The sequence below is a fragment of the Pogona vitticeps genome, chromosome 7 (assembly GCF_051106095.1).
Source record: "Pogona vitticeps strain Pit_001003342236 chromosome 7, PviZW2.1, whole genome shotgun sequence".
NCBI lineage: Eukaryota > Metazoa > Chordata > Lepidosauria > Squamata > Agamidae > Pogona > Pogona vitticeps.
Genome location: NC_135789.1, coordinates 294,335 through 313,883, shown reverse-complemented (window position 1 = coordinate 313,883; position 19,549 = coordinate 294,335). Strand labels below are relative to the sequence as shown.

At 47.5% G+C, this 19,549-nt stretch overlaps 1 protein-coding gene across 1 annotated transcript in view; it reads left to right on the top strand.

Annotated features, from left to right (window-relative positions):
• Positions 1-19,549, top strand: part of SPEN (spen family transcriptional repressor) — a 55,816-nt gene that overhangs the window by 22,798 nt on the left and 13,469 nt on the right. The window contains 7 exon segments of the mRNA XM_072977382.2: positions 8,518-8,678; positions 13,346-13,546; positions 14,449-14,600; positions 15,735-15,860; positions 16,331-16,444; positions 17,713-17,826; positions 19,236-19,336. Of these exon segments, the coding sequence (XP_072833483.2) occupies positions 8,518-8,678; positions 13,346-13,546; positions 14,449-14,600; positions 15,735-15,860; positions 16,331-16,444; positions 17,713-17,826; positions 19,236-19,336 (969 nt within the window).

Here is a 19,549-nt window from a genome sequence, read left to right as displayed (position 1 = left end):
CATAAGGGAGGTGCCCCAGCCCAGTCCTCATTCTAGTTGCTCTCTTTGCACCTTTTCCAGTTCCACAATGTCTTTGTTGAGATGCGGTGATCAGAACTGTATGCAATGCTCCAGGTGCTGCCTTACCAGTGTTTTGTACAATGGCCTTATAATGTTGGCTGTTTTAATTTTCAATCCCCTTTTTAATGATCCCTAACATGGCATTGGCCTTCTTCACTGGCACCACACACTGGGTTGACCCTTTCATTGAGGTGTCGACCAGCAAACCAAGATCTCTTTCCTGATTCATCACAGACAGCTCAGAACCCATTAACTGAGAACTGAAGTGTTGATATATTTTTTGCCCCAATGTGCATTACTTTACATTTTCTTATATTGAAACACATTTGCCATTTTGCTACCCATCCTCCCAGTTTGGAGAGATCCTTCTGGAGCTCTTTACCATCCCTTCTGCTCTTCACCACCTGGAAAAGTTTTGTGTAATCTGCAAACTTGGCCTTCTCACTGCTTATTCTGACATGAAGAACTGTTTGACGATAAGCATTCAGTCTTTAAATTGGCATTCAGGTTTGTAATGCATTCTTTGCCTCAGGGACAACTTAAACCTCTGTAGACCTTGTTGGGCCTTGCATCTCCCCTCTGTCATGGGTTATTCTGGGTACGGCTCTTGAAAGTGACTGTGTAGCCACACCTGGGGGGCCCTTTGTTCCCAGTCTCTGCTTTGCGATTACAGCCTGGAAAAACTTTTAAAAATATATATATTTAAATAATATATATTTTGAATGGAGCAGTCTGTAACCTTTCAGTCCCAAGGAGACTGTCTTCCTTAGCTTGAAAATGATCACAGGAAATCTCTCCTATACTTATAGAGTACTGGGCATTGAAGTTTAAACACATACAGCATATAAACTCTGTTTTAGTCTCCTGTGGTGGAGACATTTCAGATCACACCTTTAGGATAATCAGCTATTTCGGGTAGGAACAAAGTTATTGTACCTGTGGTGACAGAATCTGGATTAAGGGATATCTAAATCAAATTGTTCGATCAGGTAAAGTGTAGCGTCGCCTCTCATTCACTGACATGCTCATCAAGAGAAGAACAAAAGATTTTTCCCAATAGTTTATTTCTGACAGTCTCGGAAGCCCACCTCTGCCCCTCACCCTGCAGATCCTTCTTGCCAGTCCATGTCCGCAGGTGCTTTCATGCAAAGAGGAGCCTCCCTGAACTGGACATTTATTTTTTCCTAATGAGGTTGTAGTGTGCATGGAAATCCTAGTTCATCTTTTCTCACAGGTGAAAACAAGAAACACTGCTCCCCTGTACCCACCTGCAAGATGGCGAGATATTTGCTAGTATTCATGACAAGTGTTTTTCAGATGTGTTTTTAAAGGGTAGGTTCTTTGTTGCATGCAGATTTTGGAAAACGAGAATGCCTGCTGCACTTTGCATTGATGTTTTAAATTCCAAAGCCTCTGATGGGCACATTGTATCTTTTTGATGCATCAGCCAGTTCTCCGCTTGTTTTCTGTGTTCTTTGCAGAGAGAGAGATATTATGTGTGAATTACGGAAACATTAAAAGAAAGAAAGAAATCTTGTTCTTTGTCTTGTTATCAGATTGGCGGCAAGAACTCCCACAGAGGCTGGCAATCTGTGTTGGGGAACAATTGGTTGTGTTGACAGCATCCTTCACATCCCTTGTGCTTTTTGCATGTTTTGAGCATTTTGTGGTCATAAATTTTTAGAGCAGGTGAGGCAGTACAGGTCATTTAATGTACAAAGCACTTTTTGGGTGGTACTGCCTCCTTCAGACCGAGAATAGGAAATAATGTAGAGGGTGTGATGTGAGGTTCCCAAATGGCAGCCCACCTGGCTTTTTTGGACAAAACCTGCAGATGGCCTGGTGAACGTTTGGGAAGTGCCTTTGGATCAGGCCAAACCTTCTGTGCCTCAGTTTCCAGAGTGACTAAGAAATCAGTAGATGGTATGAGGAGATCATTGTCAAAAAGCAAGATGGGTTTTATCACTAGCACCCTCTCCTGTATTTTATGCTTCTGCTATGTACCTTGTGATTCATGCCACTCCTATGGAAAAGAATAATATTCAGCCTCCAGTTGCCTTTCACAGCGTGTGCCAAAAGATGTGGCATGATGAATAGCTGTACTTCCTTAGTATGTCACCTGGCAACTGATTAGCAGGATGTTGCTGGGGTGTGTCAAGACTAGGAAATTATGCGGCATATGTGTGTGCCCTGCGTCTTCTTGCATCGTTTCCTGCCGGGTTGATTGGTTGACCTGCTTGGTGTGCCCTGACCAGGGAAGAGTCATGGAGGTTTGTCAGGTTCTGCCAGCTCTGTAGCTTTCTCCACATGAGTGTCCCTAGTTTGCTTTCAAGGCTGGCCTTCTCTTAGATGAACTCGCTGGCCTACAGAAAATGTTATTATGGACCTGCAGCTGTATCCCAGCATCTCCGGAAAGGCAGGCGGTTACTACTAGGAGGCTGTCTTCTTGGGAGCCGTATGGGGGCTGTGAAATTCCATTTAAAGGGGACTCACCTGGCCCCCCTGCTCTAGTGGTCTTCAGAGGATAGTTGAAACCTTCTCTTCAATGTAGAAAACAAGCACTTGCTTCTTTATGCAGTTTTCACTGTAATGGTTAAATTATTATTTGTTCATGGTTGTTGGTTTTCTTTGCTTTCTCTTTTGCTTCTTTTGAAATAGTTTATAAAATTAAATTGTTTCTGCTTATGCTGTTAGCCAATTTGTGTTCACAGAGCGAAAGATATAAGTATTTTAATTAATTATTTTGTTGCTTCGTGATGTTTAGTGATCAGCTCCTTTTTCCAAATCTCAGCTGGAGTGCATCTGCAAAGACCAGGTTGAACCGAACGGGTAGCCGCAATCAAGGGTAGCTTCTAAACTAGCCTTTTGGAAAAGAGTTGTTTGCTCCTTACAGTTTGTTGAATAGATAAAGCTGATAAATCCAAAATATCCATTGAAAACAAACTAGTAACTAAATATACAGACATTAATATAGTGTGGGTCACAACAAGAATTTGTAAGAAAATCTCATGGGTTACAAATCTTATAGGAGTGGTGGATTAGCATCTCTACCCATTAAACAGGCATGTGATCAGAAGCCAGTTTTAGTGGAGAGGCAGAATTGGGAAGAAACATAACAGTCTAAGAAATAGGAAGCTATCCCAGTTTCTACAGGCCATCCAAGAATATTTCCGATGTTGTTTTAAAGCTATCCTGTTAAATCAGAGGAAATGATGTGCTTTCAGCACACAGTCTGCTGCAGAATTTTTTGGGACAGGCATGACTTGAAACTTACCTTTAGAAATAATGCTTTCATACAAGGACCTTGTATGGACCTGGGCAGTTTGAGTGTCCCAAAAATACCCATCCACCCAAACACCTCTTTGCCACCTCACCCATGATACTGTTTATCCTGAGATCACCTGGATAACCGGGCTGGATTGGTCACTATCTTGTCATCTGATTATCTGTGTCAGAGGAAGTCGTCAGCAGTTTGGAAAGCTTCCACAAACTGGTCAGCTGGAGATATTTGAGGCACCTGTGAGGATGGTCGACCTGACTGTGCCCTGAGGTGCTGCTTTTTAGGAACCAGGAATGTGCCAGGGCAGCAGCAGCAGGGGAAGGAACTCTGCCCAAGCCTCCTGTTTTCTAAGGGGGTGTGGTAGAATGAAATGTGATACAGAAAATGACAATTGAATTAACATGGGTACTGAGGCCACTGGAAGTGCATTGATCAATGTTAATTAATGTAATTATCATTTTTGAATCAACTTTTTTCCTGCCCCACCCCTGGAACCAGAACCAGTTATCCTTGCATACCCATGGCTTGAATGTTGTTCTCCATGGGTCCGAGGATGTGGACTGCCTGCCATTGAGGGAAGGTCAAGCCAAAGAACGCCAGTTCGTTCTAAAGGTGCCCTCAGTTTCTAATTCATGGTTTGGATGTGTTTGTTGTGACTGCTTTGCTCTTTTTTTAAAATCTCAGTCGCCTGTTGGTTCCATGTGCAGTTTTGTGTTGGGCTGATGAGTAAACATGAAGTATAAGTCAGATCTCCCCCACTCCCACACGCACACGGGCACACACACACACACACACACACACACACACACACACACACACACACACACACACATCTGAGGTGGCTACTTGGGGAAGGCAAGATGTCTTGAGGGCTTCTCCATCCTCCTTCCCACCCAGGGAGAGTTGGTAGGCAGGTGTCAGAAGTGCAGGAACAGCTCTCTGTGCTGCTTTAAAATGCACCCTCCTAGGCCCTCACTTCCCAGTTCAAATGAAGATCTGCATGTTTTCCTGGAGGACTTGCTGTTTTCCAAAGTCTTCATGCTATTGACTACGAGGGGTGCAGTTAGGAGGCTAATTAATGCCCACAGCCGGTCTTCCTCTGCTCCTGCCTTCTAATCAGCAGGCAGATCAAGAAGCCGGTTGTGGTGCTGGGCTAACTAAGCAGCTCTGAGCACAGAGTAATTTCTTCTGTGCTTATTTTTACCTTGGGAGGAAATACAGGAGTTGTTTATCGACACATGCTTAGTCACATGCCGGTATTTACTCGCAGGGCATGACACACAGGGGCCGTCAGCTGATTCCCCACCTGATGTGGGTCACCGCGGTCAGTGCAGAGTGAGTTGGCCTTGGTAAAAGCATATGCTGAATCTTCAGGCAATCCCCATCCATGGGCCCAGCTCAGTTAGTTCCTTCCCAACTTTGCCTTCTGCCTTGTTTCAGAGGCAAGCCAGGGGCCTCACCCTTCCCTGTCCTCCTGAGGTAAGCGACTGGTTTTCCCCTTTTTCCATCTGGAGAGACACGAGTTGAGGAAGAGCTATGTGCTCGAGATATGAGTGGATGCTGATGTTGCTAGAGAGGAGCCCTTGCCCTCAGGCTCTGGCGTCCTCCTGCTCCCTGTGTTTTCTGGCTCCTCAACAGCCATGTTTGGGCAGGGGTGGAATGAGCTGTTACGATTTCCACCTACGTGTGTCTGAAAAATGAGGGTGGATTAGGGTTCACTAGAGGTTGGCTCTGTTATAATTTGTGGGCTGACCAGATTACAGTTTGTTTGGAAGCCACCTAAATAAAGTCGCTCTGAAATGTCAGAGGGGGTTCCTTTCCGCATACACTGGTGTGAAATGTTAATCTTCCATAAGAGGCGTTTTACAAACCTGTTTTTGGTTTGAAACATCTTGGCTTTGAGGAACTTCAGGGAGTGGGGGTGTAAACCTTGCCGCCTCTCTTTGAAAACCAGCCCGAAGCAGGATATGTCCCCTCTGCCAGAAACCAGTTGAAATGGTGTCTCAAGGAAGAAGGCAGGAAAAGGGCTCCATGTGGGATAAACTTGCATTTCCATTGGCAACTTCACAGATAGATGATTGATATTGATGATGGGATGTTCATGAGGTTTGGAACTTGCTCCAGGGGGAGAATATTGACAAGGGAGTCATCCAGGCAGGAGGAGTAGAAAGGCCTCGTTTCATACACATAGTTACCCTCATATTGTTGATGCATTTGGGACAGTTATTCTACAGTTGTCTGGGCCTCCCATTGACCTTCTCTAGAACAAGATGAACACCTGGGCTTAGCAGAAACCTCTCCTCCTTCACACTTCCCTTTGGTGCCCCTCTCTCTTTGTTAACCTCCAATAGTCACATGTGGTGGTACCAGTTAGGCAGCAGAGGGGAGGGCTGCACGGTTTCCTCTACTGCTCAGTTTGCAGTTTCCAAAGTGTTCTCTTGCCTGCAAGCACAGCTTGCTCTAATGTGCTACTTGTTTCATTTAAGTGTTTCATTCTCAGGTCTGCCTTATTTTTTAGCAACTGAGTTTCCTAGAGAGCACACTCGCTTTGCTTTTCAAGACAAAAGAAAGATGACTTCAGATCCTCTCTGGTGCCTGTTCTCCTGGCCTGTTTACTGAGCCTTTGCAATCATGGGCTGCTCTGAGTCCCTGTTTCAACAACCAGCACTTTTAGGATACTTGAACTTTGCTGATGTTGTTGAACAGGATGGCGGTTTGTCAAACGACTAAGCCAAGCTGGCCCTTTTGCTGCATTCCCTCATTCCAGCCCTCTAGGGCAGAGAGAGAGAGAGAGAAGTGGAGATTTTTACCCTTGCAAATAAAGTCTGTTTTGCTTTTTTCACAGTTTCATAGACCATGTGCCCACATTGGCCCATTAAACTACAGTATTCAGTTCAGGAAAGCTTATTTCATTGGCCACCTAATGCATATGGAATAACATAAAGGTGGTCTTGTTGGGTCAGACCGAGGGCATCTCTCATCCAGCCTTCTGTTCCTGCCATCATGGTTTGCTGAAGAGGTCCGATCCTATTGCTTTCAGAGAGTGCAGTAAGTGAAGCCCAGTTGGGAACTCCCACAGCAACCCTTCATGGGTTGATCTTAAAATACTGTGTATAGCCCAGTGTCTGCCACATGATGCTCCTGTTAGAAAAGGAGTTTGGATCTGGGTCTCCAGGTCTGTGTCAAAAGCTTCTTGCCTCCTACTTCCAGTGCTGGCAGATGTTGGAGTCCAACCACAGAGAGAGAGAGAGAGAGAGGAGAAAGCATTTGCATCTGTTCACTTTCCTCTTCTTTGCTGCCATGAGACCCATATTGGTCTGGTGGATCACCAAGGCTCCCTTAGCTTTGGTTTGGCCTTTGGGGGAGCTGTAATTTATTCTGTGGAAATGAGCGGTCTCGTGAGCACAGAGCTGGAGAGAGAGCAGCTCAGGAAAAGGGGAGAGAAAGCCTGGATTGCCAACCTGTCATCAAGCTTGCCTGCCCAGCCTGTTGTCTGGAACATGTGAGACTTGAGTGAAGTGGCCCCAGCATGCTGAGGGATGTCACCAGTAGTCTCAGATTGCTTCCCTAGTTCCCTTCGTTTATCTTTCATGTGTCTGCTTGTGTAAAACAGGGATAACGAACTGTTGTCTTCCATACTAGAAAACACACTTTGAAGATCAACAGGCACATAATTGGGGCAGCTTCAGCCCCAGTGGAAGAGGCCAGTTCTCCTTGACCGTTGTCACAGGGCCCTGCCTGCTTAAAGAGCTCCCGCTGTGCCCTGATCTTACTCCTGTGTGTCGCTGTCTCTTCCTTGGTGGGCCTATAAATGCCCCTCCTCGCACTGATCGGTGTAATTTGGTGGCTCAGCTCTCTCTGGTCTATGAGTTGAATCCTCCTCATGCAGGGTCTGCAGCTGTGTTGGCCTCACCCCATGAGGTACAGACTGGAAGAAGCAAGGACATGGCAGATTAGGCGCAGCCTCCTGTGCAGCTGCTTCTTCCTTCTGTCCAATCCATGCCTGCTGCTGGAGGCCACGAATCAGTGGTGAATTGGGTGAGGGAACTAGAGCTGTTGTTGGTGAGTCGGTAGAGGAGTGCCTGTGGTGGGGGTCTGATCGCCATCCCCTTGAGGGAGCAGCTTTACAGTTTGTAGTTCTAAAATGATGGTGATTGTTCAGACTAAAGGCATTTGTGCCCCTGAGGTGCTCTCCAGTTGCTCTTGTGGGAAGCTCGTAGGCAGGAGGGGAGGGACACAACACCCTCCTGCTCTACTCATCCAGAAGGCAGTCTACAGGGACTTCTTGGAATGGCTGGTAGCTGGGATCATGTGGTCCAACCAACTCCACCCCACCCCGATTAGAAGAACAGTAGGTGGTAGGGGCCACCTCATTACAGGCCTTGCCCCCTCCACTCACTCAACATGAGAATGCCTCTGGTCTTTAGTTCCTTGTCCTGTACGTGCGCACCCTCTACCAAACACACTTCTTTGTCTCCTTCGTCTCCTCTTAGCTGTTTGGAGGTGCAGATTTGGTGGCCAGAAAGTTTTCTTTCTTGCCAAGGTGAGAGTCTTGAATGTGTCTTCCTCTCCTCTCTCAGGGGGCAGGAGGCTTCCAGCTTTCTTGGCCCAGATGTGGTTCTGAACCTTGGCCTGGTCCCTTTTTCCTTCAGAAGTCACTGGAGGATTTCTGCTAGACAAGTGTCCACTCACTCCATTAATAAAGGCACTTCGGATTCAGAAACCTAAGTCTTGAAATGTGGTATTCTTTCCTAGTATGATTAATGGGGTGTGGATGGGATGGGCTTCTCTTACCTTTTGGGGTTCTCAACCTGTTCCGTTGTTTCCTTTTGCCACATGTTTTCCCTTGCCTTTCTTTGGAGCACAGAATGAGAGCAAAAGTGGCTCCACCAGTTTGGAGAAATGAGAATAACCCAACTGCTTATAATTGCAAAAGTGGGGTATAGTGGATTCAAGCAGCTCTGCCCCTGATGAGAACCGGCAGGCATCCGATTGCACAATACTATTCGGAAGACTCTTCTGTCCTCCTCTGCTGTGTTTTCAGGGTGAACCTAGCATTCAGTGGTGTCTCATGGGTCTCACTCTGAACTGGTCACCAGTCCTAGACGGCTTGCCAAAGCAGTATGCCTGCTATGCTGTCTGATGCCCCTTTCTCATTGCTCTTTTTGTTTCCACAGCAGTGACTCCAGTAGCAGTTCAAGTGATGAGTCCCCCGCCCGCTCTGTTCAGTCCACGGCTGTTCCGGCACCCACCTCCCAGTTGCTTCCATCTCTGGAGAAAGATGAGCCCCGCAAAAGTTTTGGGATTAAGGTCCAGAATCTTCCAGTACGATCCACAGGTAAGGGCGTGGGATGAATGTCAGCATTGTGTGTCCCTACCTTAAATGGAAGGAGTGTCTGTTCAGAACTGTCTGCCTGCCTCACCTGGAACTGCAATTATAGATTGGTGCTGATCCAATTGTTGCAGACAAGCCTCCTTGTGCCAGTGCAGGAGCCTGCAATTTTTTTCCAGAGAAGGACCCCTTGGGCTGGCACTGCTTCCTCAGCTGTGTCCCAGTGTCAGTCTTATCAGGAGCCTCCTGTGATCACTGAGAGCTGGAAGATATTTCTAGCCTGCAAGAGGCACCAGATGTACAGTGGTGCCTCACACAACGATGTTAATTGGTTCCAAAAAAATCAACGTTGTGTGAAACATCGTTCTGTGAAACACCATTTCCCATAGGAATGCATTGAAAACCGGTTAATCCGTTCCAATAGGAACGGATTGCCGTCCTTGAGCGAAAATCCCCATAGGAAACATCGTTGAGTGAAACAATGTTTCCTCCATTCAAATGTATTGAAGCCGACTCAATGAATTTGAATGGCATTCCGATGTCTCTTTTCCCTCATTTAAAAGTGCCTTAAACTGTTTGAAACCTGTTTTAAATGCTTGGCATCAATAGTCCAGCTTGTGAAACGTATGCAAACTTAATTTGGTGTTGTTCTGAGTCGTTGTTAATTTTTGGTGATTTTTTGTTTTCTCCATTGAAAGCCATTAATAAGATCCAATTGGGATCTTTGGAACTGTACAAATAAAACTTTTCTTGAAAGAATACTAAAAGGAGACCTACACAAAGAACTAGAAATTTAAACTGAATCCTGGATATATATCATAAATAAATACTGTACTTGATAGCAATACAAAGGTTATAAACAAATACTTGACTGTAATAAGAGGGACAGATTAGTAATACTATGTAATACTATGTTAAAAGAAAATTGATTTGGGTTATGATTTGCCCTCTCAAGTAATATTTGAGAATATGTGGGATTTATAATACTGGAAAAAATATATTGAAGAGGAAGGACTGCAAGGAGTCTCAGAAAATGAGTACTAGCACAACCAAAGGTGTAAAAAAGGCGGGGACATCATCAGGAGCCTCCTCCAATGCATCCTCAACAACAGCAAGTCCAGCTCAGCAGAAAATTTTAGGAGATATGATACGAAAGGAACAACAGAGTAAAGAAATGCAATCTATCCTAGAGATGTTTGCAGACATAAAAATAAATCAACAAAGGATAGAAGAAACGATTGGCACAAACCAAGCCAGGTTAGAGAATAAAATGGAAGAGATTAATCAACAGATAACTACATTAACTAACCAAATCTCAGAAATAAATCAGGAAGTCCAACAGAATAAAATACAAATCCAACAGCTAGTCCAGAAAAGCACACAAAATAGCCAACAAATAGAAGCATTGAAACAAGAAAAGGACAAAACCCAAGAAATCTTAAAGAAATACGAAGAAGCAACATTGACAATAGAAATGGACAGAGCATCAAATATTCTGAGATTTCGTAACATCCCAGAAAATAATGATATGGATCTACTGGATCAAATGGAGGAAGGGCTCTTTGATCTCCGTTTCCCTGCTTTTGAAGCTCTTTCCGATGTGCCTTTTCGCTCCTGTAAAAGTGCCTTAAACTGTTTGAAAAGTGTTTTAAATGCTTGCTGTTGTTAGCCCACCTCCTGAACCCTATGCAAACTTAATTTGGTGTTGTTCTGAGTCTTCGTTAATTTTTGTGATTTTTTGTTTTCTCTCTCATTGAAATGTATTGGACGGACAGTTCAATAGAGTTCAATGAGGGAAAAACAAAAAATCCACAAAAATTAACAACGACTCAGAACAACACCAAATTAAGTTTGCATAGGTTTCAGGAGGTGGGCTAACGATTGCAAGCATTTAAAACAGGTTTCAAACAGTTTAAGGCACTTTTAAATGAGGGAAAAGAGACATCGTTGTGTGAAAATCCCCCATAGGAAACATCGTTGTGTGAGGCGGCAAATTTATCAGAAAAAGCCATCGTTGTGTGAATTCATCGTTGTGTGAGGCACCCATTGTGCGAGGCACCACTGTAGGTACAGGTGTGTTTCTTTTTAAAATGTATCAGAATTCTGCATAAGGTAATGCAGAAAAGTCATGTATTAGCATAATGCACCATCTGTTTCTGCTTTTCCTCTTATTACAGTGGGGTTTTGACTTGAGAACTTAATCCGTATTGGAAGGCGGTTCTCAAGTCAAAAAGTCTGTAAGTCAAGTCTCCATTGACCTACAGTGCATTGAAAACCGATTAATCCCGTAACAGGCCGTTTTTGTTCCATTTTGGTTTTTTTCTGGCCTGTAAGTCAAATCTCAGTCTGCAAGTCAAACCTAAATTTGGCAGCCAGAGAAGTCTGTAACTCAAAAAGTCTGTAAATCAAGCCGTCTGTAAGTCAAGGGTTCACTGTATCTTACTTCTTATTTTATTTATATCCCGCCTATCTAGTCAATTAAGACCACTCTAGGCGGCTTACAACAAAATATAACAATATAATTAAAAAACAATGTTATGTAAGGGGAAAACTTTGGACAAGATGGGACAGACACTAGGAAAAGGAGAAAGGGGGAAATCAGGAATTGGCTGACGAGGAAAGCCCTGCCGAAACATCAGTGTTTTTAGTTGTTTTTTAAAAATACCCAGCAAGGGAGCCGCGCAAATATCAGGGGGTAGGTTATTCCGGAGGCGAGGAGCCACCGCCGAGAAGGCCCGATTTCTTGTCTTTTCTTTCCAGGCCTCCCTTGGCGTTAGGCTCCTCAGCCTCACCTCCTGGCTCGTGCGAGTGACACGGGTAGATCTTGGTGGAAGCAGGCGTTCCGCCAAGTATCGAGGCCCTAAACCGTTTAGGGCTTTATACATGAGCATCAACACTTTGAAGTTGATGCGGAATCGGATGGGCAGCCAATGCAATGTGGCCAGAGTGGGTGAAATGTGTTGGTATTTTTTCACACCACTGAGAAGTCTGGCCGCCGCATTCTGCACCACCTGAAGTTTCTGCAGCAGCCTCAAATGCAGCCCCACGTAGAGCGTGTTACAGTGGTCTAATCTTGAGATTACAAGCGCATGTACCAAGGTAGTGAGGGCCCCCACATTGAGATAGGGCCACAGCTGGGCTATCCGCCTAAGATGGTAGAAGGCGGTTCGGACCATGGACGCCACCTGGGATTCCATAGTGAGCGCCGGGTCCAGATGGATCCCCAAACTGCGGACCCCATCCTTGGCAGGGAGGGTCACCCCCCCAAAAGAGAGGGAGTTTCCCAAACCCCCCACTGTGGGGACACCCACCCTTAGCACCTCCGTCTTGTCCGGGTTCAGCCTCAGCCCGTTTTCCTGCATCCATTGCAGTACGGTCCCCAGGCAGCGCTGAAGGGACAGAACGGCATCTCCTGCTGTAGATGGAAAGGAGATGTAGATCTGAGTATCATCAGCGTACTGATGACACCGAGCTCCACACCCTCAGATGACACCCCCCCAGCGACCTCATATAGATGTTGAACAGCATTGGGGAGATAATCGACCCCTGTGGAACCCCACAATTGAGACTCCACGGGGCCAAGACACTCTCCCCAAGCTGCACTCTCTGGGGGTGGTCCTCCAAGAAGGAATGGAGCCAGGCCAATGCCAGGCCGCCAGTTCCCAACTCGGAGAGCCTCCCCAGGAGGATACTGTGGTCAGTGGTATCAAAGGCCGCTGAGATGTCGAGGAAGACCAGCAGGGACACTTTGCCCCTGTCAGCCTCCCTCAACAGGTCATCACACAGGGCGACCAATGCCGTTTCTGTACCATGGTGCGGCCTGAAGCCCGACTGAAATGGATCCAGGGCTTCTGTTTTGTCCAAGTGCGCCTGGAGCTGGTCGGCCACCACCCTCTCAACCACTTTGCTTAAGAAAGAAACATTGGCGACAGGCCTATAGTTGCCAATTTCATCCGCCGCCAAATTAGGTTTCTTTCTGATGGGCCTAATCTTCTGGTTTCCTGGGATACATGCTCAGAAATTTCAGGAAAAAAATGAGATGGTAAATCGCTCTGCAAAGAAAACTTGGTGTTCTTTTATGGAGCTGTTTGTCCCATTTTTGGAATAGATTGGCCGTCTTAGGGGACCCACAAGTGAAACATTGTCAAGGTTACCCCAAACCAGATAATTGCAGGCCAGCACTGGGACTTGCTATGTTACGCCCAAGCGTGGTTGAATGTTTAGGCTGAACATCCAGAGTAGATAAGGTCCTCTACAGAGCATGTCTGTAAATTTGTGTTGGCAGGATCCTAGGGAAAGGACCCTCTCCCACCAAATAATTGATATAATTTTATATCAAGAGAAGGGAGGGGCAAGAATCACTGGATCTGCTCAGAGCCTTTTCTGACCAGTAGAAGTTTTCTTCAGGCCCTCTTCTGGCCTCCAAAAAGCTTCTCTAGGCCCCTCTCCCTGCTGGTGCCACCCACAGACTCACTAGAGGCATGCAGAACGTAACAGGCTCTCGGCGAGGAAGAGAATTCTGGGCCTGTGCTGGAGAGCGGTGCTGGCCAAACCCAACCAGCAGCTTTACCGGTGTGCTTTTCAACCCACATCTAAGGTGAAAGAGAAGCGTGGGCTGGGCCATCATTTTTAAGCACAAACATGAATCTTCTGGTTTGTTCCTTGGGGTGTAGATACCAGCCTTAAAGATGGATTGTTCCATGAGTTCAAGAAGTATGGGAAGGTGACCTCGGTGCAGATCCACGGGGCCTCCGAAGAGCGCTACGGGCTGGTCTTCTTCCGGCAGCAGGAAGACCAGGAGAAAGCCCTGAATGCTTCCAAGGGAAAGCTCTTCTTTGGCATGCAGATTGAAGTGACGGCCTGGATCGGGCCTGGTGAGTGCAAGGGAGGGACTGCTGTTGTTTGGGAATGGCAGCGATTGGGGCCCCTAGGAGAAGCCAAGGAAGCTGTAGTGTGACCAAAGGACAGCTACACCAGGAAGAACACTTAGAACCACCCAGTGGCCTGGGGTGTGTGTGTGGGGGGGGTGAGCAGCTTCGGAGAATTCTAGAACCAGCTCACTTTTGTGCCGTGATCCTTGGAGTAGCCCAGACAGAGACTCCCTAGCTGTTGTTTCAGGCCCCATCTGTGAGAAAACCTTGTTTGAGAAGGAGAGGAAAGCCAGCCGCAGGATCACCTTTCCATCCTTCTGTGGCTTACCTTGGCTCCTGCTGAGCCCCTTCAGATGGAGAGTTCCTCTCGGGTTTCGAGCCCCTCAGCACAAGCTGGGCCTGAGACCAGCCCTTCAGAGGTGGGGTCAGGGAAGAAGGCACCCATTGTTGGTGTGCTTCTTTTTTAGAGGACTAAAGGAGGGAGGGGAGAAGCTGCAGCAGGAGGCTTCCCGTTCTAGCCCACATGTTAGTTGGTGCAGTCCGGTCTGCACCAGTTACATCTAGATATTTGCTTTTATAGTTGAAAATCGCATATTACAGCCGAATCAAGTCTGAATTTGCTCTACCAGCTTTCCTTCCAGATTAGTCTGTTCAATTTAGGGCCACTAATGGAATGCATTCCTCAAGTTGCCATGGTTTCCTAGAGACTGGCGGACTGTCCTAGCCCTTAATTTCCTGACATTACTAGACCTAGAGTTGTTTTCCGGGCTGGGCGGGGGAGGGGGAGAGCAACCCATTTGATGTGAATGATACAGACACAGGAGACACAGGAATATTGGGGAGATGATTGATCTGGAAAAAACGTTGCAGAAGTTGAGATAACCTCTCTTCTTTTTTACATTCAGAAACAGAAAGTGAGAATGAATTTCGACCTTTGGATGAAAGGTTTGATGAATTCCACCCGAAAGCAACAAGAACTCTCTTCATTGGCAATTTGGAGAAAACCACCACCTATCATGACCTTCACAACATTTTCCAGCGTTTTGGAGGGATCGTGGTGGGTGCCTCAGGTCTTAGAGATGGACAGGCCGAGGGCTCCTCCTTTTGGTGTGTCCAGCAGGGGCCTTGGGTCCAGTGGCCTTTTTGGGCTGCCACTTCTCTGTGCCAAATGTGGCTGAGCCTTTTAATTCCTCCCTGCTCCCTCCCCAAGGCAGGAAAAAGGAGGGAAGTCCTCTCCATATTGGTTGTGAGCACAGTATATAAGGGCTGCTTAATTGGCAGTCGGAGAGGGTGAAAGGATTATTTTCTCAAGGTGAGCCTCTGTGGACAGGGCTTGTCTTAGTTACCCATTGCCTGAAACAAATGCAATGCTTCTGCGGAAAGAAGCCTTCCTGGAATGAGTGTCTCATCTTCCCAGAACAGTCCAGTGCCGAATGTCCTCTTCCTTGAGGAGCCTCTTTAAGAGGCCTGAATCTCTAGGCTAGTGTTCGCAAGGAGGGCAGAGGTGTTGCTTTGAAAGCAGAGGAGAAGCTGTCTGGCTTCCATTTCTGGCTTGGGCAGAGGAGTCGTTCTTCCAGGGGCTTGGCTTCTGGAGCAGGTGGGCAGAGCAGAAGTTTCTGCCCACTTAAACTCATCCCAGCCTCAGGATTTTAGGCCAGAAAGGTTTAAGTCCTCAGACCAGATTGCTGGAGAAAGAGTGCCTACCCACGTTTACGTTGAGATACCTTGCTGAGCAGCCGTCTACTGTTATATTGTTGTTGCTGTTGTTCGTCAAAGTGTGATGCTGTGCCTGAGGGTGAATGGTGGCTGTTCCCCTGCCCTGTAGGTGTGCTTCCCTAACACCTGGCACTGCTGAGCCCTCTTAGCTCTTTGCCTTGTCTTGCCAGGTTCCGAATGAGGCCTGCCTTCTCCAACTTGATGTCCTCCAAATATGATAGGTCAGGGTTCCCCTCTTTCCCAACAAGCGCAGTCATAATATGCTGATACCTGCTCTAGTGGAGGACCAAGAAGAGGAGGAGGGCAGCTTCATCCCCAGAGGGGCTCTGCCCTCAAAGAGGCGAGAAGCCAGGCCTTCCCTGTGGCTCTCCTTGGCCAGCAGGCCCTTGCCGCCTGGCGCAGCTGCCACCTCGGTGGAGCGCTCCCCGTGCCTTGCCTCTGTCTCAAGCTAGACAATGCTTCCCTTTCCCAACAGGATATTGACATCAAGAAGGTGAACGGCGTGCCTCTGTATGCATTTCTGCAGTACTGTGACATTGCAAGTGTGTGCAAAGCCATTAAGAAGATGGATGGAGAGTATCTGGGAAACAACCGGCTGAAGGTAAACCCCCTGTTTCCAAGAGGTTGCTGGACCGTGACGTGGAGCCTCAGAAAATGCGAGGGTGCAGTCCCTTGCCTCTATCGCTGAAGGGCCTTTCCTGTTTTCCTTGTGGATCCTGGTGGGGGGGGGGGAGGAGGTGCGAGTGCCTCTCAGTGGCCTGGCCTGGCCAGGTTCCTGCAGCCTGAGGGGAGTTGAGGCTGTCTTGGCCTTTTCCCTGATCCTTTCCCTTTCCAGGCTCCAGGCAGGTGAGCCCTCCTGGCCTGCCTGTAGCCTGGGCAGAGTGAGATGCTTTCCTAAGCAGGGATAGGCAGGGCTTTGTATCCGCAGACGCTTCGAGGGTTGACATTGAATTAAAGCCAGCCCAGCCTAGCGCGCGCTCCCACCTTCCTGCAGTGGGAAAGTTAGTGGGTTTTCAGTGAGATGAATGTGAATTTCTCAGCTGATTGGAGCTTTTGCCCTTTTGTGTCCAGCTGGGCTTTGGGAAGAGTATGCCCACCAACTGCGTGTGGCTGGACGGCCTTTCGACCAACATCACGGATCAGTATTTAACACGCCACTTCTGCCGCTACGGTCCCGTGGTGAAGGTAGGTGGGGAGGAGCAGGTCCACACACAGCATGAGTCTCTCCTGCCTTCCTTCCTCTTCGACACATCCCTGTCCTTCCCAGCAGCCCCATTCCAGCTGTGTCCTTTCTCTGTCTCTGTCTGGCTTGAACCTGTCCTTCCTTCCAAGGGCTTTTTAAAAACTATGGCGCAGGCATTAACACCCCTTTCTCAACCTGAGAAATGCAAAGTTCCCCGAGCGCTAAGCCCAGTTTGCAGGGAAGGCTCTGGGTAGATCCTGAAACAGAGGGAGCATCACACCATCCTTTAAGGAACAGGGCATGCTGTATTATGGAAGGTGGCATATTTCATGTATCATGTTTTCAAGCTGCCCAGTAGCAACATTCTCTGGGATGAGTCCGAAGTACATTAAAAAGGGTATCAGATAAGCCACACACAATGGTAACAAAACAGTCTACGGTAGAATCAACAGCAGAGGATAAAAACAGTGCAAGATCATAATAAAAACAAAGCAAAACAGCCAGCCAAAAGCCACGAGTGGGGTAGTCCAGGGGTGTAAAATCACTCAAAAGGCTCTTCGAGTGGTGTTTGACTCCCAGGGCAAATTGGGAGGGAGAGGACAAAGGGCAAAGGTCTCTGCTGCGCCCAGCCAGCAGGAATCCCCTGGGGCAGGTTTTCCCAGCCCCTGGTACGAGTCCCTCTGCCCAAGTCTTAGGGACCTGCCCAGGCCATCTTGCAACAGCCCTCAGCCAGAGGGCCCAGCTCAGAGCCCCACATTACTCCTCGCACCGCACAAGAGGGAGGAGCCTGGTGGCTTGCTTGGACGAGCCTTTCCCTTCCAATGGCCGCTTGAGCTCTTGCCTTGTCTCAGTGGAACTTGCCTCTGAAAAGAGGATGCTGAACCCCTCCCTGGGCAGAGCCATCCCTGTCGTCCTTTTCCTGGAAAAGGGGGGGAAAGAACAAATTGAAGGATGTTTAAAACCTCACTTCTCCTCCCAGGTGAAATTAGCAAATTGCACGAAAACAAAATAAAGGCATAAAAACTCCTCAAACCACAAAATGCCCCATCCAGGCTGGCCCCTCACGCTGTCCCGGTTGCCGTACAGGCTGCCTTGGGCGGGAGACGCCGAAGACTCCCTTCTCCTCTGTGGCCGTTGAGGGTCTCCCTCTCCTCCCTGCCCCTCCCCTCCTATCAAACCACCGCCATTTACTGGGACTCATTTTTCCGTCCTGTGGATGAGGGTCTTATTTTGGTTTGTTTTGTTTTTTGTTTTTGTTTTGTTCTTGCAGGTGGTGTTTGACCGCTTAAAAGGCATGGCTCTCGTTCTCTACAAAGAGATTGAATATGCGCAAGCAGCTGTAAAAGACACCAAGGGGCGGAAAATCGGTGGGAATAAAATTAAGGTCTGCAAAATTAAACCTCTTCAGGAGCAAGTGGGAGAACCTGATAGGGCAGCCAGGGAATGGCCCAGGGTCCCTTGCCTGGGACTCCCCAGGGGTGGGGGTGGGCAATTAGTTTTGCTGTGGTCAGCCCCCGTCTCTGCTTCACAGAGGGGTGAGGGCACCTTCAGCTGCCCCTTGTAGGCCTTCCTTCCTGTCTGTCATTTGTTTTGCTTGGTTTTTTGTTTTCTTTCCAAGCTCTTTGGCTGCTGCTCTTTGTGTCACTAACATCTTTGCACGTGTACGAGTGTGTGGGCGGCTGCTTTGCACCCAGCACCATTCCTGAACATGTCCGTCTGTGTTTGTGGGCTGCCTTGGATCCAGGACTTTTGCCAGGGGGAGTCCCTGGGTGTCGCTAAGTGTGTGGCCAGTTCAAAGTGTGGCTCAGTAAATGTTTGTGTGCTTTCCTCATTTAAGGCAGGGCCTGTTTCTCCTACACGGAGAGGACTTCCCTGCTTGGACAAGGCTGTGAAGTGGCCTTGCACTTTGCCCAGCTTGTCAAACCACTTTGGAGAAGGTGTCTCTCCTGTGGCTCTGTTTGTGCGGGTGTGTACGCACGCAGACACACAGGAGCTGCTGAGTATGTCAGAAATGCATGGAAAGCCAGTGACAAGGCGGGCAGACGGAAGATGTGTTCTGTGCTTCACAATTGTTAAACTACACAAAATGTAGACCCAAAATCTACATGGTTGGGTAATTTTGAAGCATACGCCCCAACACAAAGACTGTCCGTTCTTTTGCTGTGCTTTTCCTGGAGAGTCAGCAACTGCAAAAGGTTTTTGGTAAAACCTCAGAAGTGTTACCAAGCACCTTTCAGACTCCCATGTTCAGAGGAAGTGAGGTAGTGTTCTGGGATGCCTTGTTTGATTTGCAATGGGAAACTGGGCATGGCAGTCTTTATGAAGCTTCCTGAGAAATAAGTGGATGTGTCATAAATTGCCCGGCATCTGTGTGCACAGAGAGAATTGTCTGGTGGGTCTTTTAACAAAAGGCAGTCAGAGGAGACCACCTTAATTTTAACCACTGGAAAGTCGACAGTGGCTGCTTGCCTTTGTAGGCCCGGGAGTGTCTGCTTGATGGCTGACCATGATGGGGTCAGATGGGGGTTCTGTAGCCACCTAAGACTCCTGCCATCATAAATGCCATGCCATGTGAGTATAGAGCCTGACCATGCCCTTATCTGGCTTGGGGGACATTTGTACCCCATGGAAATTAGCCTGCATCCTGGATTTGGGCCGTTCTTCTGATGTAAAAGTTTTGCTTAATGGGATTTTGAGTGCCTTTCCCCTTATTTTAAAGACGTATGGCAGCACTTTTCCATGACTGGATGTTCATTTATGTCATAAGACTGTAAATATCCTTGTTTTTCTCAGGTGGATTTTGCAAACCGTGAGAGCCAGTTGGCCTTCTATCACTCCATGGAGAAAACGGGTCAAGACATTAGAGACTTCTACGAAATGCTGGCCGAGAGGAGGCAAGTGCTCTGGGCGGGGCATCTGCTGGAGGACTGGGTGGGTCACCTTATGCTGAGGGCCTTAAAAACCATCCCTAGTTTAAGAGAGACTTGTGGCTTCTGAATTTTAAGTGGGCAAGTAGCTGAAACATTTGATAAATAATAAAAATAAAATATTGACCATTTTGAATAAGCCCCAAGTGTAATACCATGTGCTTCTCTAAGGAGAGAAGT